The following is a 26,758-nucleotide window of genomic DNA, read 5'->3' on the forward strand; positions in this document are numbered from 1 at the left end:
TGTATGGTGGACAAAAACAGGATCTGGAGAACAGTAAGTGGTAAAACTAAAGATGCACGTTACAGTATTTAAAGTGATGTCTGAACCCAGCTTGTGTCTTAAATGTGCTGATGTTCCTGTTTCCCTGTTCTCCATTTTGATCTTTGCATGCTGGAGATTACTGCAACAGTATGGAGGGTAGTCTTTTGAGCAGTGCTGGTTTGTATTCAGAAGGATACACCAAAAGAGTATAGGAATATGCAAATGTTTTTAGCATGCCTGTGTCTCCTTTTACATGGGAGGAGATATTCTGTGACAGCATGTCTCTGTCACTGTAGAGAGGAGAATGTTAGGAAATTATTAGCTTTCTGTTTGGTAATTATCACTATCATATGGGGAAGTGGGTACTGGCATCATGATTACATTGCTAATGACAGATCAGAGGATGTCATTTCACTGCTTTTTCAGTCTATGAATATAGACCTTTGGCCTTCATGTTTACTTATTCAAGAATTTTATTACTAGGAGTTAAGAGAGACTTTTTTTGAAAGATCTAAGCAAGGCCAAGTTGGTCAAAAGGCTTTTGAGGTGCTGCAGGCAGCTTTCTTCAGTGAATAGTTTTATTTGAATTATTATAGCTGCTTGTTGAGCTTTTTTTCAGATGACACTAGTTTAGTTTGAAGTCCAGAACTAAAGTATAGTAACTGGCAGAAGCTAGCTGAATGGCAAGGCTGCTTCACTGGAAATAAATACCTGAAGAGTGAGTAAACCGGTTGATCTTTTACTGTGTGTTGCTACTTCTGCTATTTGAGCCAGTAGTTCCTCCAAGTTCGTCTCATTTTGTTTTCTTAATAGGGACCTAATGATATGTTGAAGGCAGCCCTGACCACCAACTCACCCGTCCCTGTCTTACTAAGTGTCTTATGGAAGTTTTAAAATGCTTCCACTCAAGACTCAGTCCCAACTTTACTCTGAGAAAAAGATAGGCAGTTGCTTGGTTTTGTTAGCTGTTTTATATTTTTAAAAGTTGACAGTGTTGTCATTTCTGTGGACTAGATATAGCAGGTGGGTATTTCTCTGTACTTTCATATTCTACAATTGGTTCTGAGGAAAGGGGCTGAGGTGAGAGTCAGGAGCCTGTTTGGAAGAGAATATAGCTTACAGGCCCCATTCTAATTAGCATCCTTCCTCCTGATCTTTACATTGCTTGCTATTGTGACTTGGGGCTTATGCCAAGCAAGTATTATTTAATAATTCTCTTTGATGTCTTATGAAAGAAACTAACGAGCAAGGCCTAATTATGGAGAACCTTTTGTTTTTCAATTTTAGGCTGGTGTAAACATAACTCTGGCTCTCGGGTTTCTGTTTTGCTAACTATGGTAAGCAATCTCTAGAATGTGTCATCTGAACTATTCTGGATAGTGGTCATGATGTGCATGTTTTTTATTTCACCATCTGTCACCAAATATGTGGTGTACTGTGGGCAAGCTAGGGTTTACAACTCCACCATTATAGTTCCCCATGGACCAGAGCATGCCAGGCACTCCTGTCTTCCACTGCCTCCCGCAGTTTGGTCAGACTCATGTTGGTAGCTTCAAGAACTTTTCCAGGGAGTCTTCTCTTCTCATGAGGTGGCCAAAGTATTGGAGCCTCAGCTTCAGGATCTGTCCTTCCAGTGAGCACTCAGGGCTGATTTCCTCAAGAATGGATAAGTTTGATCTTCTTGCAGTCCATGGGACTCTCGAGTCTCCTTCAGCACCATAATTCAGAAGCATCAATTCTTCGGTGATCAGCCTTCTTTATGGTCCAGCTCTTCTCATCTAATTTAGGCCTAATGTTTCTTGTTCATGGATCTGCTGAGTGAGAGTGAGAGACTTCACCAGGTTGTTTTTGTTTTGTTTCAAATAATCATAGAATAGTAGAGTGGGAAGTTTTTATTTTACAAGGTTTGAACCCACTGCATAGCATTTGTTTGAGAGTGGTATACAATATAACACTATGATTCATTACAATCAAAACATGACCAGTTAAAAACAGCAGAAAAGGCAGAATAAATAGCATCTAGTGAAACCAATTTACAGGTACATGTCAAAAGATCAAAGGCAGTACTACTACAGCTGTTTGGATTGCCACTTAAATTAAAATACAAACACTCTGTTAGGCTTTGCAATAGTTATGTTAGCGGGGAAACAATTTTTGGGAACCTTGGATCACAAGTTTGACCTGGAGGAACGGATGCAACTTAGGAAGGGTGCTGCAGACCGATTAAGAGGCCTGCCAGGCTGGAGGTTCCCCATGTTTGGCCTAGAGGTTGCTCAGTATCAACATAGCGAAAAAGTCACAGCCAGAGCTCTGCCTTGTTACAGGTTTTAAAAGTGGAGCTTCCAGAGTTTTGTTCTCTGTGATTGTGTAAATAGGGAGCTGCGCAGAACAACCTCTAACATGATACTGATATCAAGTTAAGAGAGGCTGATCAAGTGTTGTAAAGACTGAAAGGTATTTGTGATCAAAGGGTTGCATTATTCTACTGCTTCACTATCTTGCCAAAAATGCATCTTTCTAGTTTTCAGTAAGCTGGAAGGGATGTGTATTTGCAGCATTGCTCCAATCTTTGTGGGCGATGAAGCCCCTTGGGACTTTGTGTCTCTTTGTAGGCGTTAAAGCTCAGTTAGTCAGCCATAAAAGTACTTTCTCACATTTTGTAGGATCTTTTAAGAGGGCATTACCCGCAGCACACAGTTTTTGCACGGAGAAAAATAATGACTAATGCAAATCCCCTTGAAACTATGCATGAGTTTGTGATGACCCCCCCCCCCCCCCGTGGCTTGCATTGCTGCCAGTAGTACCATAGATGGGCAGTTGAAAAAGCATTAAAAAAACTTTTTTCATGCAAAATCGAAGCTGGAAGGCTAGCATAAAGATAAAGGTATACCCCACTCCATCAAAGTTGGAAGGCACTCCTATTTTATTCACACACACAATGTATCCTTTCTAAGTATGAATGCTCTCAGGATGACCTTATGACCAGGGAATTTGTACATTTTATAACTTTATTTTAAAATGTATGGAAGCCTGTATTGAATATTTTGTGCAAATATTGTTATTCATTTCTGTTCCTTGAGCAGACTGTGAATACATACCGGTAACTCAAAGATGATGAGCAAAGGGTAGGATCATAGTTGATCAATGCAGTGAAGCTTCACATTGATCACACCCTTATTTCTTTGTTTTACAGAGCCCATAATCAGGTTTAGGGAAGCTTTTTGTTAAACAGAAATGAAGATCATAAGGATTTGATTAGGCCCTGAACAATGCTGCATGTATAAGCCATTGATCTCATAAACTATTTTTTTTTAATTAAATGATCTTAAAACACATTCTTTTGTGTTTATTTCTGCCATCACATGTGATTCCCCTTGTAGCTGTATCCTTTTCATGTGTTCACACGGAAAGACTTTAGGTTGGTAGTATATGGATCCTTAGAGTCCGGCTGTAGGTAAGACAACTGCTCCATAAATACCTGAGGCTAACAAGATTATTTAGGGCACGAACATGCAGAACTAGCTCCAGGATAGTATGTAGTCCTACCTCCTAGACCAAAAGGGTTAACAGCCTCCAGCATTTCTTTAAGGGCGATATGCCTGCTTTTGAACAGCCCTGTTCATCCTGACTTGCAGGCGTATAACCCACAATTGTGCTGGGAGACCAGACCTTGTACTGGGAGAAATACATTTTAGTATGTACAACAAATTGGTCTTCAGCAAAAGGATACCTACCATCTTGCATGGATCCACTCCATTTCTAATTGCTACAAATTCCTTGGACCTTCTAGCCAGCACAGAGTGCTGTAGGGAATGGTGGAATCTTGGATAAGGAAAAAAGCAGTGGGAGAAATGCCTGCTGGTTTCTTCTTCTTTAAATTGCAATGTAAATGATTGCCTGTTTGAACAGAGCTGGCCCACCCATGATGCAGCTTGAAGTGCCCATCTCAGGCTGACTCAGGTGCTAGAAGTGCTACGGGGAAGTGCTTCATCATTTGGTGGAGTGCCCTGGCTCCTGCCAAGAATGACAGGAACCAGGGTGCTTTTATGCACCAGTTGCTGCTCACCTGCAACTGGGGGTGGGGTGGAGAGCTGATGAGCAACCATTGGAGGAAACCCCCAGCTCCTGCCAACATTAGCGAGAACTGGAGCACCATGGTTTCAGAAGGCAGGGCCAGTAGGCAGCAGTTCCTATTTTACTCAGGTGATGAAATGGAACAGGCTGTCCCTGTGTCTGAGGCTGCTGGGAACTCTTCTCACTATAAGTCAACACAAAATAAAAAATAAAAAATCCTTCCAGTAGCACCTTAGAGACCAGCTAAGTTTGTTCTTGGTATGAGCTTTCGTGTGCATGCACACTTCTTCATCCTTAACAGGTAGATTGGTGCATACTTGCCACTGAGTTTTGCTGTTGCTTTGCTGCTGCTGCTGCTGCTGCTGCTACCATTACTGTGTGTCCTGACTCTAGTTTGGTTGGACTCTAGTTTGGGAGCTGCAATGAATACATGATCTGAAAAGTCTTCTGATAATTCACAATCAAATATTATCCTTGTGAAGAGAATTCCATGTGTAGAAGAGCATTAATACACTGTTTCCTGGTTTCTTCCATGCTGTGTGTGGACATCTGAATAAATGATGAATAAACAATGTTTAACATCCTCCCAAATTAGCTGGCCGGCCTCTAAATGTTCTCCTGTACGCAGATGATGCCGCACTTTTGGCTAGATCTCCGATTGGGTTGAGGAGAATGTTAGTAGCACTCTATGAATACTGTGTACAACATGAGCTGCAACTCAATTATGCTAAGACTAAGGTTATGGTTTGCTCTGCTCGACCAAAATTGCTCTCGTGGTTGATGAATGGTGTTACACTGGAACAGGTTAACAGCTTTAAATATTTGGGCCAAGTAATCCGATCATATAGGTCCTTTGTGGCTCATAAAGAGTATATATTTGCTAATGCCTCTAAATCAACTATGATGATCAGATCTTTATATGCTAAGAACCAGGCCCAATCTGTGAAAGTTGCCTTGAGGCTCTTTCAAATGAAAGTTCTTCCTCTTATGTTGGCGGGCATATTCCTGGGAACATGTAGGGACTTTCTTAGATTGGAAGCTGTCCAAACTCGATTTCTCAGAGCTATTCTCAGGATTCCCCCGTCTATAGTGGGTGCAGTCATAAGATTAGAGGTGGGTTGGCAAGCCTTTCGATATGTGGCCCTAAAGACCAAGCTGTGGCTATGGCTTAAACTTTGTTTTAACCCGGTAGGCATGGCACCCCTGATACTGAGGGATGATTTCCAATCCTCGTGGGAAAAAGAGATTTTAAACGATGTGCAGACTTGTGGACTGTCACAGCTCTTTCTGGAGTCTATGACATTCACTCATGCCAAAGCTGTGATCTCTCAAAGACTGAGGGACATTGCAAGACAAGAGGACATTGCTTGTGTGAAACCAGGGATGTTTTTGGGGGAGCAGATCTTTCGGAATTCACCAGCCCCTTACCTGGTGGAAATCCAATATGTGGAATATCGCAGACTCCTCACAGCAGCAAGGTTAAACGTCCTGGAAACAGCGGTCTTGTTGGGAAGATACAAGGGAGTCCCATATGCTCTGAGAGTCTGTCCCTGTGCCTTGGGAATGGTTGAGTCAACCGAACACATTCTCCTGACCTGTCCATTTTATGTAGACCTTAGACAAAAACTGATAGCTCCACTCTTAGGCCACCTTAGCCTGGTAGATGGTGAATGTCAGGTTTCACTTTTGGTGAATAATTTTACTGGTACCACAACCTTTGAGGTGGCCAAATTTCTTTTTTTTTGGCCCTTAAACGTCGTAAGGTTAAAATTGATAGTATCAATATGGGTCTTTATGTATAATCTACTTTTAGTGTATGTTTTAGTGTAAACCCCTCTGAGTTGTCTCAGGTTTTAAAATTTGTATGGATAATGATTGTGTTCTGACTGACGGTCGAATAAATTGTTATTGTTTTGAATAAATGATTTTTATTTTATTTTATTCCACGTGCACCATGTAGCTGTTGGCAGGGCCCAGGGAGCTTTTGACAGTTGGAAGCAGACCCTATATGGGTGTGTGTGTTTGCTTCATGCGGATAACCAGCCATATCTTCAACTTTTTATTTTTCTATTGTTTCCTTATGGTACTCCATGTGACAATGTCTTATTTGTTTTCATGCTTGAGTTGCTATGCTTTTTATTTGTGTTGGATGTTTGCTTTACCTTTGTCTCTTCAATAAGTTCTCTCCTTACATAGTGCTTTTTTAGGGGTGGGTGGGTAATCTGCAGTCTCTAATACCTGATTGACTCCTTCCTTCCTTCCTTCCTGTTCTACCAAGTCAACAGGCTTAGCAGTCTTTTCTTTAATCTGCTGTTGTTCCTACTTTATTTTAACTTGGTTTCTTTTGGAATTGCCAAGAGTGCAAAAGATATACTTGTGGTCAGGCTGACACCCTATATGCATTGGGCCCTCTGACTCACTTGCAAAAGAAGACACAGATTTACATAAAATTTGCATATGTTTTGTGTCATTATACAAACTTGTATTCTCTTTTGCAGGTGGAGAGGAGGGTCCACCACATACAAACTGCATCAGTGTCCTTAGACTTTTAGAATGAGCAGGTTGCTTGGTGGCCCTAAATCTGTAGTTTCTTGGCCCGTGAAAAGTTAATTTATTTTTCTTTTTTATGTTGCTCTGTACTTTCTATTATAAACTACTATGGAATTTATAGTCAGTTATCTTGATGGATGTAGCTGTTGTAAACATTTTTTTTCCTTACTAACAGTAGTAGCTCATTTCTTTTCCTGTCAAAATTTCTTACTATTTCCTGTTAGCAACTTGTTTAAAGAAAAATGTTGCTGTTATGCTGGATAGCCACTTTGTGGTCAGTTCTGCTTAGTGGTGTTTTGAAATATGTTGAACTAATTCAAGTTGGATTAAGGTCAACTCTGCCCTAAAAAGAAATTCAACTTACTTGAAATATGCTTTTTTTTCCTGCCAAGGGCCAAAAGCTGAGCAGCTCCTCTGTATTTTGCCCTAAGCTGAGGTTTGATTTATGACTTGCCTGAGACATATTTTTCAACTTCATGACTTAAACAAGCAAACAAACAAAAAAAACCCAAACCCAACCCCTGGATCATGATCTGATATACCGGTAGATAGGCACTCTTAAACTTACTGACTTCCAATGGACTTAAGTCTGTTTGAGATTGTGGTCATAATATATAAAGAGATAACATACTTCTCTCCTGGCTTGTGTATCTATTATTCAATTATGTTAAATCATGATGAGTTGGAACAGGTATGGACTGACATTCTGCTGAGCCACTAGCATAAGCAGATATTTGATAAATTAACCATTTAACTAGGTACCAACATGTAATTCTACCTGATGTCCCGAACTGTACATCTAAGCACTTTAACTCGCTGGATTTTCTGCCTCTTAAGTAGCTTTCCTTTCCTTTTGTATTAGTATAAATTTCATATCACAGATGGCACCAATATTTATTCAGGGCCTTCCCACAGATCTTCATCCTTCAATCTTATTTTTATTTTTAATGCTTGTATCATTCCTTTGTATCACAGGTAGTCAAGTTTAGCTCACAAATTTCCTTTCCCCACAAACTGGAGTGAACAGTGACCATGTTAAAACAGTAAGTATGGTCACGTCTTAGGAGCTAACTGGTTTATGGTGCCATGAGATTTTTATAACTTTCTGTTCTTGGGGCAATGGTATAAATTGGGACCATATGAATCTACCTCCTGAGATGGGAAATAAAAGTTTCCAGCTAGGCCTCAGAAGACCTAGGTCCCACCCTGTACAGTTAACAACTTCTGGCTGCATTTCAGCCGTTTTCAAGAAGGTTGAGTCACCTGCTATTTTTCAGGTCCTGAGAAGGCCCTGTTTCCATTCCAGCTGGTTATTGTAAGAACTTCACAATATAAATAATCTAATGCAGGAGTTTTCTGTGTTTTCTTCCTTACTTGTCCCTTATTCCTTTTGTGTTCTGTATTTTTAGATTGTAAGCCTCGGGACAGGGATTGTATTGTGTTAGCTGATATTTAAAATACCCTGGGAGTTTCTGGCTGAGATTGGGGTATAAATGCTTTGACATATTTCAAACCAGATCAACTGAAAGGTGTTAGGAGTTGCTAAGGCTAGAACAGGGAACATAATTAAAACATTATAGACTCATAAAATACAGAAAAATTAACAAACAGCGAATTTCTTGTACTAGTGTGGTCTAGTAGTTATTTATTTATTTTACTTCTTACCCACTCTTTACACTGCAAAGAGGCGCTGTGTTTACAGACTAGTTGTATAGGTCATTGTTAGATTGCATAAAACTTTAGGACTAGTAGATCTTCATATTTTTCTTACTTAAAGCATTTATGTGCCATCCTTCATCCTATTAGAATTTGAGGTGTACAACAATTTCTTCCAATTGGGAGTCCTCCTAGATATAGTCTGCTGCCCTCTGGTCTTACCTAATCTCTTGATACCTCTGTTTTTATTGCCTTTCCCACTTATTTCCCACTTTACTGTTCCTGTACTATTCTGCTCTCTTGTCTCAACTTTCCCACAAGAGAGGCCATACCCTAGCATCTGCTCAAACTCCCTTGCCATCAAATTTGGGAAGAATCGTAAACTACTCCCTCAGGCACTGTCCTTCAGCCTAGTGTCTTTCAGACAAGGTGAATGATGCTGCTGAGGCTCAGCAGCTGCCTGGGAGCCATCACACTGGGTAGTGGCTCTTAATGAGCAGAGTGCTCTAGGTGTGTAATCTATAGTAGGCACGAGCTGTCAGCACTGGTTTCCCTCATGACCATCTTTACAAAAGTGGGTTTATTTAAGTTGTCAAGAACTTCATTTTTATTAATGAAGCTCCTATTCCCCTATGGGTGTGCTATTAGCCTTAACACCCCCTCACATTAGTATGAATTCAGCTCAAGTAAATGCTTGTAGAGCAGAACTACTCCAGTCATACAATCGGGTGTAGTGTATATATTTTAACTCTGGCATGTTGCTGACTGTAATATCAAATATTGATTTGTCAGATTTTGACTATGTAACTTAGAAAAGTCAGCTATGGGCAGGAAATCTATAGAAAGACTCAGCAGAGGAACAGAGGGGAAGGGATTGTTGGACTCATGCTACCAGTTGCTCTGCATTTCAATTGCTGCTTCCAGGATTGAAAGTTGGAGGTGCATCTCAATAGAAAGAAAGGGACTCAATAGACTGAAAGGAAACTCAAGTGTCCTGCAGCTGAACAATACAGGCAATTTCTTCTTCTTCTGCTGCTGCTGCTGCTTCTTCTTTGGTGATCACTTGTAGCCCAGTAAGATTGTCTTCCATGAACATGGTGTTAAGTGACTGTGGAGGCCAATTCTGGATCCACACGTCCTTCCACAGTGGGGACATAGGTTTTTGGGCAGGAGTTGATCACGGTGAGGGTTTGCCTAATGCGCCTTCTTCTCAGCACTTTTCTCCCTTTCATCCTAAATTTGAGCACCTTCAAAGTCCATGATACCTTTGGTAAAAGCTGTTTTCCAATTGGAGAGCTCACATGCCAGTGTTTACCAATTGTCTGTGTTTATACTGGGGTTTTTTTTAGATTTGTCTTGAGAGAGTCGTTAAACCTCTTTTGTCGACCATAAGCATTATGCTTTTCACTCTTAAATTGGGAATAGAATAGCTGCTTTGGAAGACGATAATCAGGCATCCACACAACATGACCAATCCAACCAAGTTGATGTTGAAGAATCATTGCTTCTACACTGGTGATCTTTGCTTCTTCCAGTATACTGGTATTAGTTTGCCTGTCTTCCCAAGTGATGTGTAAAAAATTTTGGAGACACCGTTGATGGAATCTTTTGAGGAGTTGGAGACGGCATTTATAAGTGGTCCATGTTTCACAAGCATACAGTAAAGTTGGTAGTACAATAGCTTTGTAAACAAGTATTTTGGTTTCCCTGTGAATGTCCCAGTCCTCAAACACTATGCACTTCAGTCAGGAAAAAGCTGGGCACGGTAATCCAGTTGGGGGGGGGGGAGGCAGACTATGTTTAGGAGACCTTTTCTAGCCCCACCCCCTATTCGGGGTGAGCAGAGTGGATCCTAAATAGGACTGCTTAGTCATGGATACAGCTGCTGAACTACTCAACTGCCTCATTCCTTGAGTCAGAACGACTGATTCTGTATCCACCACCCATGTACGGGTTCATGACTAGGGTCTTCCAGATTTCACTGTCCTGTCCTCCATACCATTTGCTGATTGCCATGTGTTTTTGGGGGGTTTGGATTTGGAATGGGTTTTTGGAAGACGCCTGTGTGTAAATTTGTTTTATGTGTGTAGATCAGTGCATGCTGACCAACGCACAATCTTCTCAGTAAGGCTCTATTCTGATGGCATGAGTATCACAACAACCGGTAGATTCTTATCTGCTGCAGCCTTCATCCACCTTCACAGCCATTGTAACATACCACTTATTAACTTCCGCCTGTTCTGCTGCCAAGGACTTTTTGGATCATTCTTTGTCTAGCTCCTCCCCTTTCACCTTACTGGCTTGGGCGACCCTGCTGGGAGTACAAGACGTCCTACGGCTTCGCTCACAAGGGCCATAGGAACATGCAAACCCACTCACCATGACACGGTGATGATCCAGTGAGTGAGACAGGCAGTGTGCATCCACTGCGACTCACCTTTCATTTCTTTCTGGGGGCTACTTTAAATGGGTACACAGTGCACCTGATAGTGAGGACATAAAGCCCCAAATAAAAACTCCCATTGGGGCAAGAAAAGCATTGAGACAAGCCTTAAGCCCAGTAGGGAAGACATCTCTTTTGTCCGCCTCTTACCCACTCTAAATCAAAATGCAAGAAACAGCAGGAAGGCAGCCCTTAAAGTAAGTGAGGAAGGCACGTTGCCTTTACACTTCCCCTGCTATCAAAATGCTCTCCATGTCTGGAAAGGCATCTCCCCTCACTGCTTCTCCCACCCCCACATCAAAATGCCATTTGGGTTAAGAAAAGGGGGAAGACAGCCTCCTCACTCCCCCCCCCCAATAAATACACTTTCCTGTTGTAGTAAAAGTGGGAAGGCAAACCATGAAGGGAGCAGGGAAACCATCACCACCCCTTATTGGTCCCTCTGAGGAGGGGAAGAGTTCACTGCCCTATTAATTGGAGTGGAAGAGCATGGACTCTTCTATCTGCAGGAATATAATATTTCTCTAGTTAAAATTAAAATTTATTAATTTTAATAAAGCTCAGAGTCTGTGGGTGGCAGTGAAGGCCTTTTTGTGCAACAGGTTGGTGACTCCACCATATTCCCTCAGTCTTCAGAATCTTGGGTAAGTTTAACCACTCTCTCAGTTATGCCCACACAAGTTGAGACAATGAAACAATGCAGAGGGCCTTTCTGTGTGCTTCTGTGAACAGATATAGAAGTCCCCTGAAGACCTGGCAAAAACCTAAGCCAGAGTGGAGATTGGAAAGGCAAGATAGCTTTTCTGTTGGAACAGCTTTTGGTGGCTCACGTTAGGTTCTTAGAAGTCTGAGCATTTGGCATGTATTCTGCCTGATTTTTGTCTTGAGCTAAATGCTGTTTAAAACATCAACAATAGCTCCCCCTGAGCATTAAGGACAAGGCAGTTGAGAAATTGGGACAAAAATAGTTACATTTTCTCTATGGAATAGTTCTCACACACAGCCCTTGATATTCTTCTTTGACAGTATAATACTTTGTGGGAGAGAGCGCTCTCTCAATAATTTGGTGAGATTAGAACATTAACATAAATATTTTCAAATCTGTTATCTTGAGCCATTGACCCTACAGCAGGAAAATAAAACAGTGCTATAAAGATTGTTTGTCAGTGAAGCTCCGTATAGTTAGTTAAAGACTCTACAGCAGGGGTCAGCAAACTTTTTCAGTAGGGGCCGATCCACTGTCCCTCAGACTTTGTGGAGGGCCGGACTATATTTTGAAGAAAGAAAGAAAAAAGAATTCCTATGCCCCGCAAATAATCCAGAGATGCATTTTAAATAAAAGGACACATTCTACTGATGTAAAAACATACTGATTCCTGGACCGTCCGCGGGCCGCATTTAGAAGGCGACTGGATCGCATCCGGCCCCCAGGCCTTAGTTTGGAGACCCCTGTTCTACAGCAAGCTTCCCTTTTTAAGTAGTCAGGAAAGCAGGAAAGAATAGCTACCGTGATTGCTCTCCAGTTGTTTCCTACAAGAAGAAAATATAGAAATTAAAGTTTACTAGAAGAAGGCTAGTCCCTTTGTCCTGCACTACAAGGCTTGCCATGTGAAGCATTTAGAATTAGCACGCATATTTCATGCTCTGAAAAGTCAGAAAGAAGGAAGAGAGAGCTTTACACAAAGAACTGCCTGCCAGGCATAGATCTTGCTCTGTTTTTGTGCAAAGTATAAACAGTGATGTGTAGACCAAAAACCAGATTTCTACAGCATTTAATGAAGATGGAAAAGTAACCAGGCAGTGAGATCAAGGGGTTGAACTACAGAAAGCAGCCTTTTATATGAGAGGCTCTGTAACAACGTACAGATCAGTTTTCTGAGACCCTGCCAGTTCACAGGGATTTCAGAAGCCCGCAGAAGAACTTCACTTCTTTGCTTTCACCTATAAGTTGAAAAGGTGAATAAAGGAGACTTGTGAACCTGTACTCTGGTTAAGTGCTAGATGAGCTAGGCAAATATAAATGTCTTTAATTTTGTTTGCAGTTAGTATGAACCCATTGTTCTTAACCTTGAACTGCAGTATAACATAATTCATTTTCCATTGTTGTCTATATCTTGTGATGTGGGAAAGTGTGGCTAAATGGGACAGTGTATCTTGGTGGTGAGCCCTTCCAGGAACTCATCGATTGTAGTATAACAAATGCCTTCTTGCCTATATTATTTCATGGAATTGAAGCTGATTTAAGGATACTGCATTGTTGTAGCATTCAAATACTATATTGTGGTGGCAGGAGCTGATGGGAACTGTAACATAGAACATCTGGAGAGCATCAGGTTGGGGAAGAAAGCTCTGGAACTACCGGTATGTGAACCTTGTAGGCAACCATTGATAGTGCAGGTAATTGAAATTATTACAAGCAACAGTTTGTTTTTCCATACTTGCCAGATACAGCATGGCTTAACACTACTCCATATGCTGAAGAGATGACTTGCTTGTATCCAAAGCTGAAACTGGCCATAACTGCAGTTTTAGGAAGGCTTCAGATTTTGCCCAAGACCAGTAGATTTGCAACTAAAGTGAAGCTAATGAGGGCTTGAGACTCTTTGGCTTCAGCTCTTGCATAAGTTGTATTCTTTGCAGGTCAAGCATTCATGCGGTGCAGTGATGTGGGGTGGGAAACGTTCTTGAAAATTTTCCAATGCTTTTATTTTTCTCCGGATATTTTTCCAACTCATAAGGTCATTAGTAACAATGAATGGATGGTAGCTTCAAATATGATACCAGGCGAACATAACAAATTCAAATGTTTTTAGATTTGTTTAGTTACCGGTAATACAAGTGAAATAAACATGCTAAGTTAGGTCACACTCTAGGGCATCAGATAAATTTCCACTGAAAACTGAAAACTTTCAAATGCAAATTACCCTAATTTGCATAGTAAAAAATTCTAGAAGCCCACGTCACTTACTGCTTGTGTGCTAGACTGCAAATTAATACCAAAAAGGAGTTACATCTTCCCTATCCATTACGTGTGAACTATATTTCACACAAGTGCCTTCCAATCCTGACTTGTAGGATTATTCAGGAAAGCCTAAAATGTACTAGCAGTAAGCATAAGCCCTTAATATGTTGATGCTTGTTTATGTGCTGAAAAAATAGTGTGTGCTCCTTCCCTGAAATAATTTGGCCTTTGGTCATAGTGGTTGATAACCTTTGCGAAGCTAATTCTGAGCAAGATACTATGTTCAGTTGCCTGGCATACATGGTTGACAGAGAACTTAATTTTGGCAACCAGATATGTTGCAGTTCTAAGAAATTCACCTTTCCTTATAGCCTTCCCAATGTGATTTTACGGTGAGTCTCTTAAACACGATAGCTTTTCTACACAGCACTTCTGCATGGGAAAAAAGCCTATACGATTTTCACACTGTGGCCGCATATGATAGATCTACATGTAATTTTTATTCCTTTGTTTTTGTTTTTACAAGCAGGTACTTGCAGTTTAGAAAAACTGTACCGGTTGAGGTCACCTTTGGTACTTTGTGCCTCCAATGCACGGCAAATGCCACAGTAGCATATGAGATGCTGCAGAAGACTATACCTGTTAAACTACAGGCAAATAATTGTGGCCTGGCACTTATAGAAAGATCCTTGAAGGCACCATTGCAAAATCAAGGTGTATGGCAGTGCTGAATCAGACGGGGGGGGGGGGCTACACTCCCAAACAGTGGTGGGGATGGGGTGTGTGTGTGTGTGTAATGGCTGGTGGATATTTAAAGGAGTACATGGCATCGCCACAAATATGCTCTTTATATGAAGTCCATGTTTTATTAGCACTGTTGTCCCATTTGTACTAAAAACAGATAGAATCATCATGTCCCATGATCAAACACACTAAATTCATTCCTGGTGTATCAAGAAAAAAGATTGGGATTAGACCAATAGCAAATACAATTGCAGCAGAACGCATTGTACAAAGAGCTAACAATTAATGGAATAGAATTCTGGAAAACAATGCAGCACTTCATGAATACTCTGGAGAAGTGTTGAAGAGCCTACAATTTGCTCATGGAAAACAAATGTTGCAAATAAAATCAGTTGCATTCAGTAGGTCCCATCACAAATCATTGCCAAATGAAAACAGAAAAACATCTTCATCTAAATTGGAATCTATACTATAGCAGTTTTAGGAAACACATATCCTTTTGAAAACTGTTCTTGCCAGGCAAGTTAAAATCTATCATTCAATATTCTGGCAAATCCTTCGAACCTAGAAGCAGGGAAGAGCACACTGATCAACTTATTCTTCTGTTTATTGTCTCAAGATCCTACTGAGGAACAGGTTATATAACAACAAACAGCCCATGTAATTGTTTGAAAATTTGATTTTTCCTTGTGTGAAGCTTCTGTCTGCCAAATAGTATTCCCCAACCTAATGTTTTCTAAAATGTGCCACCTTTTGAGTAATTGAACATGCCTGCACTATTTGCTGCATGTCCCAGAGTTAGGTTTTCATTCTCTAATCCTTTATCAGGCTGCTCTCAACATATCGGTAAGGGCCAACAGCCTTTTGAAATGGCTGTGTGGCTATACATCAGGGGTATATATACAGCTCCCAACTTAAAATAGTTCAAGGCACAGAAATCTACAACCTCTCCTAGACAATGACAGTTCTCTTTCTCAAGCTGTGGGAGGAAGACCTTTCATTGCCTACAGACAGCCACCCAATCTTAAACAACTCCTCACCCACAATAATACAACAACCAGACTTAACATGGACACTGGTACCAGAGCCTGCAATAAACCCAGTTGCCAACTTTGCTGCCACATACACCCGGACAACACCATTACTGGCCCCAACAACAACAACAAACAAACCATCTCAGGACTATTTAATTGCTCATCTTGTACCATTGTGTATGCCATCAAACGCCAACAGTGCCCTTCAGCTCTCTATATTGGACAAACAGGCCAAACCCTACACCAAAGGATAAATGGACATAATTCTGACATCAGGAGTCACAAGACAGAGAAACCAGTAGGAGAACACTTCAGTCTCCCAGGACATTCTATACAAGATCTGAAAGTAGCTGTCTTACTACAAAGGAATTTCAGAAATAGACTGGAAAGAGAAGTTGCTGAATTGCAACTAATTACCAAACTTAAAACCATGGAGAGACCTGGTCTGAACAAAGACATTGGATTCTTATCTCATTATACATGAAAAAGCTATCTTTAGCCACCTCACCCCTTGCTTTCCCCTGTAAAACCAATTGCAGTCATTAACAGTCAACAGGTTTTCCACACCTATCAGCCAATCACCCATTCCCACCACCCTTCTGAGTAATACCCCTCCCCACCCTCTCACTATATATAAGGGTCTGGTGACTTCTATTTCAGTGTATCCGAAGAAGTGTGCATGCACACGAAAGCTCATATCAAGAACAAATTTAGCTGGTCTCTAAGGTGCTACTGGAAGGATTTTTTTATTTTTTATTTTGTTTAGTCTGTGAATAAGTTGACTTTACATTCCTCGAATCCTACTTTAACCCCCTTAATTGTTTTATTACATTTTGTGACTTCAGCTAAGGATGCAATAAAACAATAATGGAGTGGGAGCAGCCCTGTTGACTGTATATTAAATACAATATACAGGTGAAACTCAAAAAATTAGAATATTGTGGAAAAGACCATTTTTGTACCGGTAAGCAATTGTTTTCATTCACTACTGGAGTTTAATATATGAGATAGACTCATGACATGCAAAGCGAGATATGTCAAGCCTTTGTTTGTTATAATTGTGATGATTATGGTGTGCAGCTGATGAGAACCCCAAAGTTGAAATTGTAAATTTGGGGTTCTCATCAGCTGTACGCCATAATCATCACAATTATAACAAATAAAAGCTTGACATAGCTCGCTTTGCATGTCATGAGTCTATCTCATATATTAGTTTTACCTTTTAAGTTGAATTACTGAAAGAAATGAACCTTTCCATGATAATCTAATTTTTCGAGTTTCACCTGTATTTGAGTTTATCTCATTAACAGAAACAAAAGCACCCTGATTTGCATAGATTATCCTAACTCTTGTGGAAAAAGTTGCACCTAATACAATATTTTTATATATTTGTTAATAAAGATTTTTTTTAAAAAAAAATCAGAGCTAACGGCTCAGTTTACTGTTGCTGTCAAATGAGCCTTCCTTCAGAGGATGTGCAGCCCCATCATATTGGTTGGATATAACAGATCCTAATGTACTATATTTTACAAATGGACTTTCCATTGCACTCCTGAAGTTTAATTTTTGGAATAGTAAAACTGTCACATCGTTCAAATCGCAGAAAATGGTCACAGAAGCAAGTTGTCAAAGGAAGCTACTCCTCTCTCTGCTGCCCCCGCCCCTACTTTCCTTTCTAAAATGCTTCTTCGCCTTCGACTTGTGGCTAAGAAAAAAAATGCATAAACCTTTTTACCGTGATGGTCAAGATTGCTAAACCAAAAGCAAAGTATTCTTGGAATGTTCTGTTTGGATCAGAATGTCCATTCTTTACCATCACTTGCCTGTTCCAAAGGCACACCATCTGGGCTGATCCAAGTTTATATACATGCACATGTGATGTATCACTCAAATGTTGTCGATTCCACAATATGCTTCAAAAGCACACATCTTCTAAATGATGGATGGATGAGTTGCATGAAGGCATTGCGCAACAGGGTGAGCACAACCCCATTTTGTTGTTGAAGTGCTAATTTCCTCCCATGACTCTTCAGTCATATGTTGACTGAGAGCTGTTGGAGAAGGAGGGGTACTGCAGAAAGGATTTATCTTCATTTCTGTCATCCGCCAGTGTTTATTATCCAGTGATAGACAGACGCAGGAAAGTTGCCAATCAAACCCACGTTTACTGCATTTCAATTGCCCTTCACCTTCCACTTCAGCATTTTGAAATCTAAATAATCTTTGAATAGAGGTTGTGATTTCTTTTTCACAGCAGTGGCAAGGAGCAGACCATTGAGCTTTCATCAGTGCTAAAATACTTCTACTGGTCACTTTAAGTTAGGAATGGTTGACGCTAGAGGTTTTTGGACTACAGCTCTAATAATTTCTGACTATTGGCCATACTAATGGTGGTTCGAATACAAGAGCACACCTGAAGGGCCACAGGTTCCTATCCTTGCTTTATGTAGTTGCAATTAATATTTTATACCATTGATTTCTGCTAACAGTCCACGTAGCTTCTAAGGTACTGGGGCAGGAAGCAACATGGCTAAGTAAAATGATGTTAACTTCTTATGTTTGCTCAGTAATGTTTGGTTCTTACATTTGCTTTACCTGCATATCCTACAAATGCAACTGAAATTACTATATAGACCAAGCAGTGTATTGTGGAGAACAGGTCTGATGTGGCAGAGTGCACATTATGAAAGCCCTTATTTTTGCTAGGACATATTCCTTAAACCTGTTGTGGAATTATGTGGCTGCCCAAAATTGACTAGGGCTAATAGATGCATTTTAAAAATCTCCCTCTTCAATTCATTGTCTCTCTTTCCTTCTGGCTTTCTTTTTCATTTGAGATACATATATATATAGAGAGAGAGAGAGACATTAGAGTTCCCCCTCCCTGTGCCTTTCTTTCACAGCACCCTGCTTCTTGCTAGGTTTTGATAAGCAGAGGCCAAAAGGAGAGAAGAATGGAAAGAACATAGACAACTAGGCCTGTTCACCTTGTATGCTTTCATGCCTAGCAGTGCATAGCAAACTTGAATCATCTGCCAAAACAATTGGACTGTCTGGCATGAAGCACAGTCAGAATTACCTGGATTATTATTTTTTGTTCAGCATTGGAGTTGTAGCTTCCTTCAAAGAATATAGTGATTGAAATATAATGTTCACAATGTTTTAGCTAACTGCAGGCTTCACAAGATCTAAGGGGGCAATTCAAACTGCCAGCTGGCATCATCAGGGCTGAATGGAGAGGGGTAGATGGGCAGAAAGTGGTGGAGAGTGGAAGGGGGGGGAATGCTTCTCCAGCTCCCAGACCGACGCAGTCACATGTGAGTATCAGGACCAGCTCAGGATCCAGCAAATGCTCTGCTGGCGGAGCCCCACAAATACCCCTTTTAGAGGGGCTTCCAGCCAACCCTGCTGAATACCAGTTCTGATAACCACGGGAAGGGGAGAGTGTTGCACTGTTGCTCTCAAGTGTGCTTCCCATCTGTATCTGGTAGGCCACTGCTCCAGAAGGCTCTTATCATGTTTGGGCAAGCGCTTTGGAGCACTGCTCAGTGATTAAACCGGGCAGGGCTAGGAGGATCACCTCTCCCTCATCCAAACACATGGTAAACTTGGGTGGGGTGGGGTGGATTGCTCTGTCTGACAGACATGGCGCTGCCTCCTCCTCGCCTCAAAACTCTCCTTTTCCACATCACCTTTAGCTTTATCACATTTACCAGTATGTTTATTTTCAGCTGCAACTGATCTTTGAAAAATAAATGTAACTGTCTTTTCCCATATTATTCTCAACACTTGACTCTCACACCTTTTGCATTCCCCATTGCCTTATTTTAGATTGTAAATTCATTGAAGACAGAGACCTGACTATTTTTGCCCATGTATTTTTGCCTATTTTGACCATTCTATGTTAAGGCATTAGGTAGTGTATCTGTATGGACAGAAAACTTAGAAAGTTCTGCTTCCTTGGCACTAGGGATGTCACTGTTGGAACCTTGAAGTTTCCAAGATGGCAGAGGTATTGGCTGGCTTGGCTGGCAGTCTGTGTCAGGGAGGAACTTTTTAGAGTGAATATATGCTTGGATCATAACACAGCAGCATATTGGCACAGGCACAGATTGATTGTGCTATGAAACAATAAAAATAAAAGACTTTGGAATACATGCCTGTGGAAACTTGGATGACACCAGTAATTTGTTCTTTAGCCTGGGTTTTTTCTGGGTAACATTCTTGGATATTGCTTCTGTTGGCTTTACAGATGGATTTAATGTGTTCTTTTTGTATTGATGCTGTATTAGATTTTTTATTTTATAAATTATTTAAATAAAATAAATTCACTGTCATGTTATCTTCATTTTAGTGCAAGATTATGTATTATAGTTACTGGTTTTGCAATTTTTCAGTATTTTTCACAATTCCAGGGTGAATACAACTCTGTTATCCTGATGATTTATTGTTAAAGTCTCCCAATGATGTTATCGTTTGGATTTTTAGATACATCTTTCTTATTTCTTTGGCTTTCATGCGTCCTCTGACTTGACTCTTTGATTTTGCTAAGGAGTCAAAAAACCTTTGGACTCTGAAGACTTCATTCCTTCCAGCTGGTGTGTTTTGATTGCTTTGTTTACTAAATCAATCTCTCAACTTCACTAATCTTCTTTTCGTTTTGTCCCTAGGGGCTGTGATTGGAGATGGGCAGTCTGCTGTAGCGAGTAATATTGCCAACACCACCTACCGGCTTCAGTGGTGGGATTTCACCAAATTTGACTTACCTGAAATAAGCAATGGTAAGCTGGAAAGGGAGCCGAATTGCAAAAGCAACTTGTGAAGCAGGAGGAGAGGGAGATTGCCGTTCTGCCAATGACAAACCCGTTGTTCATACAGACATAGCATACATAATCCTTTATAATTTCAATCGTTAATTGGATTTTGAATAGAATTTTGTCAAATTCTCCTCTTGAACATGTTAAGGTGAGAGGGCAGCTTCTGCAGATTGTGAAACACCACTCAAGCTTTACACAGCTCATCTTTTCACAGCACTTAGCAGCAAGCTATAGTTCTTCATGATCTCTGTACAGTCTTATTTATGAGATCTTCACCTACACATAGCAGTGTTTAGAACTTTCTAGAGTAGGCAGTGAAACAATTTTGTGCAAAGCCTGTTGCCATCTCTCAGTGGGGATATGGGCCCTGCCTTCCCACTCTTTTTCTTCGTGACCACTTTAGTGGTTGCATCATTTTTCTTGCTTCCGTCTTCCATTGCAGTTCTTTCTGTCTTTTCAATTTTGTTAATTGTTTTACCTCAGTGATCAGTGCACTTGATGCCCATGGGATACAATCACAGCTTCAGCTGAGTGCCTGTGGTGCAATGAGCACTGTGTTGTTGTTGTTGTTGTGGTGGTGGTGGTGGTGTTTTTTTTTTTTTTTTTTTAAAAAAAGTGTAAGCGCTTATACCAAGTCAGACCAGATGGGATTTTTTTCTTGGCCCTCTGGAAATACCAGGATTTGAACCTGACATATTCTGTATTCAATGCTTTGGCCATAACATTGAGCTGCTGCTGCTGCTCTGGTGCCATTTGGTGGCAAAGGGGTCACACACACACACACACCGTAATCACAGCTAGTCAGGGATTAATGCTGACATCATGATGCCATGATGCAGTTACCTGCCTGTAACTGCAATTTATCCAGTCAGCTTTGATTAAACTGCAGTGTTTCTGAAGGCAAATAAAGCCAATAGTTTGTGTCATTTAAGGAAATTGACTCAGCTGAAGACTTGGCAGTGTGCTTGCTCCCTGTCTTTGGGAGGCACATACTACTGCTCCACCACACTGACACATAGCCCCACTCCTCAGCGGATCCGTGTAGATCAGATGAGGAGGATGGGTTATCACTTCCTGCCTGCTCATGAAATGATCCATTTGATGGCTGAGGATGGGGTGATTTGCATCCCCAATGGAGTGCTGAGCTGGGTGTAGAGCAGGGGTCGCCAGACTTACCGGACCTCGGGCCACTTCCTCCAGCGCTAATTGCGCAGCGGGCCGGAGGGCAGGGGAGCGCGCACCCGCGCTATTTCTAGCGCACTTTCGGGTCGGTGGAACGCCAAAAATAGATTGTGTGCGTGCACACGGGCCTCCGCAGACCTGAAAGTGTGCCGAAAATGATGCTTGCGCATGTGCACAAGCTATTTCCAGCACTCCACTGACCCAAAAATGGGCAGCTGCACCACACCGGTAAGAGGGAGCGGCAGGGGTCACCGGGGGCCGGATAAATGAGCCCCTTGGGCCGGATCCGGCCTGCTGGCCTTAGTCTGGGGACCCCTGGTGTAGACGTTTAACCCTAATCTGGTTGCTAGATGGCAGGTGGGGAACTTTTTTGGCACCTTTTGAAACATCCTTTCCCCTCTTTCAAAGGGAGAATGTTTTAACTGCATGCTTGCAATGGAAGTGCGATAATTGTTTTAAAACAGTAAAACATCCTTTGAAGCAGCCTCCCATCACCACTCTGCCTTATAGGAAGGGAATTCCTGTTTCAAATGATGTTTTACGTTGCTGCTTTTTTAAGCAGGTGGCAGCAGTGGTGTCAACTCCAATGCCACCTCCCTCCCTCCCCCCAATTTAAAGAAGAAGGCAAAGGACTTTAATTTCTGCTCATCGGTTGGTGTGTGGAGATTAAATCCTGCTGCCTTCTGTTCCCTGCTGGTAAAAAGAATAAAACAATAAAGTTATCAATAAAAGAATGACTATTACAAACCAATGATAAACTGAAAACCAGATTAAAAGACATGTCAACATTCTACATGTCTGGATATGCTTGCCTAAGCAAAAATGTTTTTAGCAGGCTTTAAAAAGAGTACAGTGGAGGTTTGTGCTTGATGTGTCAGTAGGCAAGAACTTCAGAAGTCAGTTCACAGCAGTACCTCTAGAAAATCTTAGTATAAAACAGTTGTTTCCAGGAGACAAACCAGAAAAGGTGCGGCCTCTAACATGTATGCAAAATGTGTCTTATTTCATAATTGAGGGTTGTTGTTGTTTTACAATCAAGTGGTATATAGATTTTATGAAGCAGATAAAGTTAAATAATAATTGCACTAAAAGTAGCAGGTACGGAATGGCAGCACAGAGGTTCACCTTCATGGACACTTACAATTTGGCAGCAGTAATCTTGCTGAAAAATTAGCATATGTCACAGCATCTTTGTAATAGGAGCGGCTGTCAGAAGACTCAAGTACTAGACTTTAAAAAGCTGATGTGACTCACAGCTAATCATGACTGCTAGATTCATGCTTTCTGAATTCAGGAAAGCTAGATATAGGCTTGAACAGAGTGAGAATGGATTTTGGTATGAATAAACCATACCCCTTTTGAGAAGAGAAAAGAAACTTGTATGGTTAATTAAATAATCAGAAATTTTTAAGTGTCTATTTAGCAGCCATATCATAAAATGTCATCCCATCGTGTGCTTATTTTCCTAACACTGGAGTGAATAGTATATGTCCTTTCCCTTTAACATGGGATTCTTAGTGAGATGAGTTGAATATGTGATCTTGTCTTCCATGGAACAGTTTAAATGGGGAAGGGGAATTGGCAATTTCAGAATTTGGATTTTGATTCCAATTCCAGTAAACATAGTGCAGTCCTTTGCCTGCATTGATGTGATTTCTACCACATCCCATGCCTTCTCAGATATTAGGTGGTCAGTGTTACACATGATTAGTTGCATGTGCACCATATTAAGTTTAAGTGGTGAACATGTAGCTAATGCTACTTTGAGGCCATCATTCAACTAGTAGCTAGAAATCCTGTCTCTCATGTTAACATAAGCCAAGGTTTAAATTGAGAGTCAATAGTGGTTATTTGATAAATGTGTCTCCTGTTAATGCACCACACAACAGATTGAAAATAACCCAATTAGAAATGAAATGTTAAACAGGGATTGAGATGTCTAAAAATAAACAGCCCATAAGAAAAGCCAGTTGTTGAGAATCATCAGAGTATTGTGGTTGCCACTAATAGTTGTGTTTTCACAAGAAACAGAGTATGTATCTTGCTGATAGTTCTGGATCTCTCTCTGTTTTATACGTAAGTGTTCCTTGATGTCCCAATTGATCTTTTATCTTGGCATCATTAACAATGTAAAAGAAAACCATAGATGAAAGGCAGTCAAGTTGCAACAATTTCCCTGATGCAGGCAATTCTTCCTCCTCTAAATGCTCACGTTAGCGAATGTTTCATTAGCGCAGATTCTTCACTTCTGAAAGCATCTTGCTAGAAATGTGTTAGTCTATATATTTTAATGTGAGGGTGGGGGCATCAGCAACAGTGGCGTTGAATGTTAGGAAAACAAACTAGGCAAAATGAGAGTGCTTGCAGATAGACTGTGAGGAAAATTACAAAGCTGATTTGGCTAAAACCCAATGTTGATTGTACAATAGGAGAAGTTGTGTGGATAAAGTAGGCAGACTGAGTAACCAGAGGTTCTAGAAGAAAGAAGAAACTATGGGGCAAAAAGGGTGGATGGCCAAAGTGGGCTGAGTGAATAAGTTAGGAGGAGGTTGAGGAAATAAAAAGGTAGCAAAGCCATGGACTGTATAAGAGGATGGGTAAATATAGGGAGGTAGAGGAAAACCTCAAAATGGGGCCTAAAAACAGGACAAACTGAGAACCATTGTAGATTAAACAAAGCAAGACTGATTTAGACAGCGGGAAGAAAAAGCAGGTAACAGCGAATAGTAGAATCATGTTGCTGAAGAAAAGGCCAAATAAAAAAGTTGCACTGGGGACCAACAGTTGCATCTTAGAAAAAGAAGGGCATGAAAGAATTGGGTGTGCAAGAATCTCTGGAAGACAGAGGGCTGTGGGGCAAATAGCACAGTTGGATATATGGTTTCCAAGTCTGCCATGTAGAAGCAGTATGTATCTTTTAAAAGATGCATAGAAAGAGAAATTCTTCCAGCTCCAATCTTTTCTGCTGCTTCAGCAACATGATGAGCTGGCAAAAAATAAAAAAAATGTATGCAACTTTTTCCTCTTGTGGATTAGAAACCGTAGGGAGGAAGTGGCAACCTAGTGGTTGTGAGGTGAGATCAAATCCACCCTGGAGGAAAAAAGGCAAGGCAAGACCTAGGCTGAGCCAAGTGTAATCTATAGGATATGAAATATAAGCATTGTAAATAGTGATAACAGACTTGGCTTTCTGTTTGCTATCTGTGGCAACAGCAATGACCCTATCCTATAACAAGATTGGTCCTCTGGTGGTTGACTGATGGTGTGTGTGTGTGGCAAATTTGGAATAAATTTCCACTTCCTTTCAGGTCCCAATTACATGTGAGGGAAAGAAGCAGTGCAGTATCTACCCTGCCGTAAGATTGGACCCAATCTCTAATGGTAGAATTGTAGCAGTCCTCAGAACATAGCTCCCACAATCCCCTGGGCTTTATGTCTTGATCAGCACATCAGGGTAACTGTGAGGAGTGGTAGTGGTGGGAATGGCAGAAATCCCCCTGTGTGTTCACCACTTTTTCTTTTCCCTATCACTTGCAAGAGAAGGGGAGAGTAGATGTTCTGAAGGGTGATGGAGATGGCCATGGGGTGCAGAAGACTTTAGAGGGTTGTAATACTCATTTCAGGTAGGGTTTTCAAATCCCTAATGTTATTCTCTGAGCCTAAACTTGGAGAAGTTCACAGACATCACTAGGTAAAAGTGGCAGCAGTTGGCTGAAGTTTGGATGTTGAAGGAGAAAGAAATGAGTTTGTTTAACTTAACAGACATGACAAACCTGTATGTGGTGGTACCAAAATGGGCTTTCTCACATAACATGTTAGTGTGTTCATTTACTACCTATATATGTAATTCCAATACTTCCACAAGAATTTATTGGCTTCTCCTGCATTAGTCGCAGATGTCCACAAATTCTTAAATGTGCCAATTTGTCATCATTTTGCCCTTCATTGCATTGTCATAGCAACGACTGCAATTGATATTATGCAATAACATAAGGAGAGTAACGGGGTAAGAAATGCTTTTTTATTATTGTCAGATCTAATGCTTTTAATTTTCAGCTTTGTGAGCAGCAATTTTCAGGGACCAAAGTGCTTCATTCATGCTTGGTTCTAAGAGTGCATGGATCTCCAATTCTCATGTCTGCCATCTTCTTGAGAGATACTGTAATTCAGCAAGACAAGTAATGCCTTTGAACAGCTTTGGGAAAGCCCAAGTTCCACAGGCTTTTTTTTTTATAAATAAAATGCAGTGTTTTTATGGGTGGATTTCTATTCTCCCTTATTTCCAGCTGAAATTCTTGATCTTTCTTTTTTCTTTTTCAGCCTCTGTGAATGTGCTTGTTCAGAACTGCAAGATATACAATGATGCCAGTTGTGATATTTCTGCAGATGGGCAGCTCCTGGCAGCCTTCATTCCTAGTAGTCAACGGGGCTTTCCTGATGAGGGAATACTGGCAGTATATTCCCTAGCACCACATAACTTGGGAGAGATGCTGTACACAAAGCGATTTGGTAAGAGCTCATTGATGGGTCAAGTGGTTTGGAGTGGGGGGGTGGGTAATCAGGGTTTTAATACTTGGATACACTTCGAAATGAAAATGTCATGTTCCAGAGATCAAACTAATAAAACAGTAGATTTCATACATCACAGCAAACCACAGGGGCGTCGCTGGGGAGGGGCGGTGGGGGCGGTACGCCCCCAGTGACAGGGTGAAAAGCGGCGGGTGGGGGTGACAAGCGGCGGCCCCTCTTGCCACGCCCACGCGCCGCCGCTCCCTCCCTCACTCAGCAGCACCTGGAAGGGGTGCTTTCCGCTGCTTTTTTTCGGCGGGGGGGGGTCGACCAGCGAGGGAGGGTGTCACGCTTGTCACCCCTCCTCGCTAGTCGACCCCCCCCCCGCCGAAAAAAACCCGCGGGGGGGCGGGGAAAGGAAGCAGAGCCGGGGCTTGAATGCAGAGCGCCGGCTCTGCTTCTTTTTTCCCCTTTCCGCCGCTTTTTTTCGGGGGGGGGGGTCGACCAGCGAGGAGGGTGTCACGCTTGTCACCCCTCCTCGCTAGTCGATCCCCCCCGCCGAAAAAACCCGCGCGGGGGGGGGGGCGGGGAAAGGAAGCAGAGCCGGGGCTTGAATGCAGAGCGCCGGCTCTGCTTCTTTTTTCCCCTTTCCGCTGCTTTTTTTTCGGCGGGGGGGGGGGGGGGTCGACCAGCGAGGGAGGGTGTCACGCTTGTCACCCCTCCTCGCTAGTCGACACCCCCCCCCCCAAAAAAAAAACCCGCGGGG

At 41.5% G+C, this 26,758-nt stretch overlaps 1 protein-coding gene across 2 annotated transcripts in view; it reads left to right on the forward strand.

Moving 5' to 3' along the window:
• The window catches only part of AMBRA1 (autophagy and beclin 1 regulator 1), a 157,490-nt gene that overhangs the window by 80,733 nt on the left and 49,999 nt on the right, over nucleotides 1–26,758 (forward strand). For both annotated transcript variants that reach the window (XM_033148786.1, XM_033148795.1), the window contains 2 exons: nucleotides 20,155–20,265; nucleotides 25,804–25,992. In XM_033148786.1, the coding sequence (XP_033004677.1) occupies nucleotides 20,155–20,265; nucleotides 25,804–25,992 (300 nt within the window). The remainder of the gene's footprint in view (nucleotides 1–20,154; nucleotides 20,266–25,803; nucleotides 25,993–26,758) is intronic.

The sequence above is a fragment of the Lacerta agilis genome, chromosome 1 (assembly GCF_009819535.1).
Source record: "Lacerta agilis isolate rLacAgi1 chromosome 1, rLacAgi1.pri, whole genome shotgun sequence".
NCBI classification, from domain to species: domain Eukaryota; kingdom Metazoa; phylum Chordata; class Lepidosauria; order Squamata; family Lacertidae; genus Lacerta; species Lacerta agilis.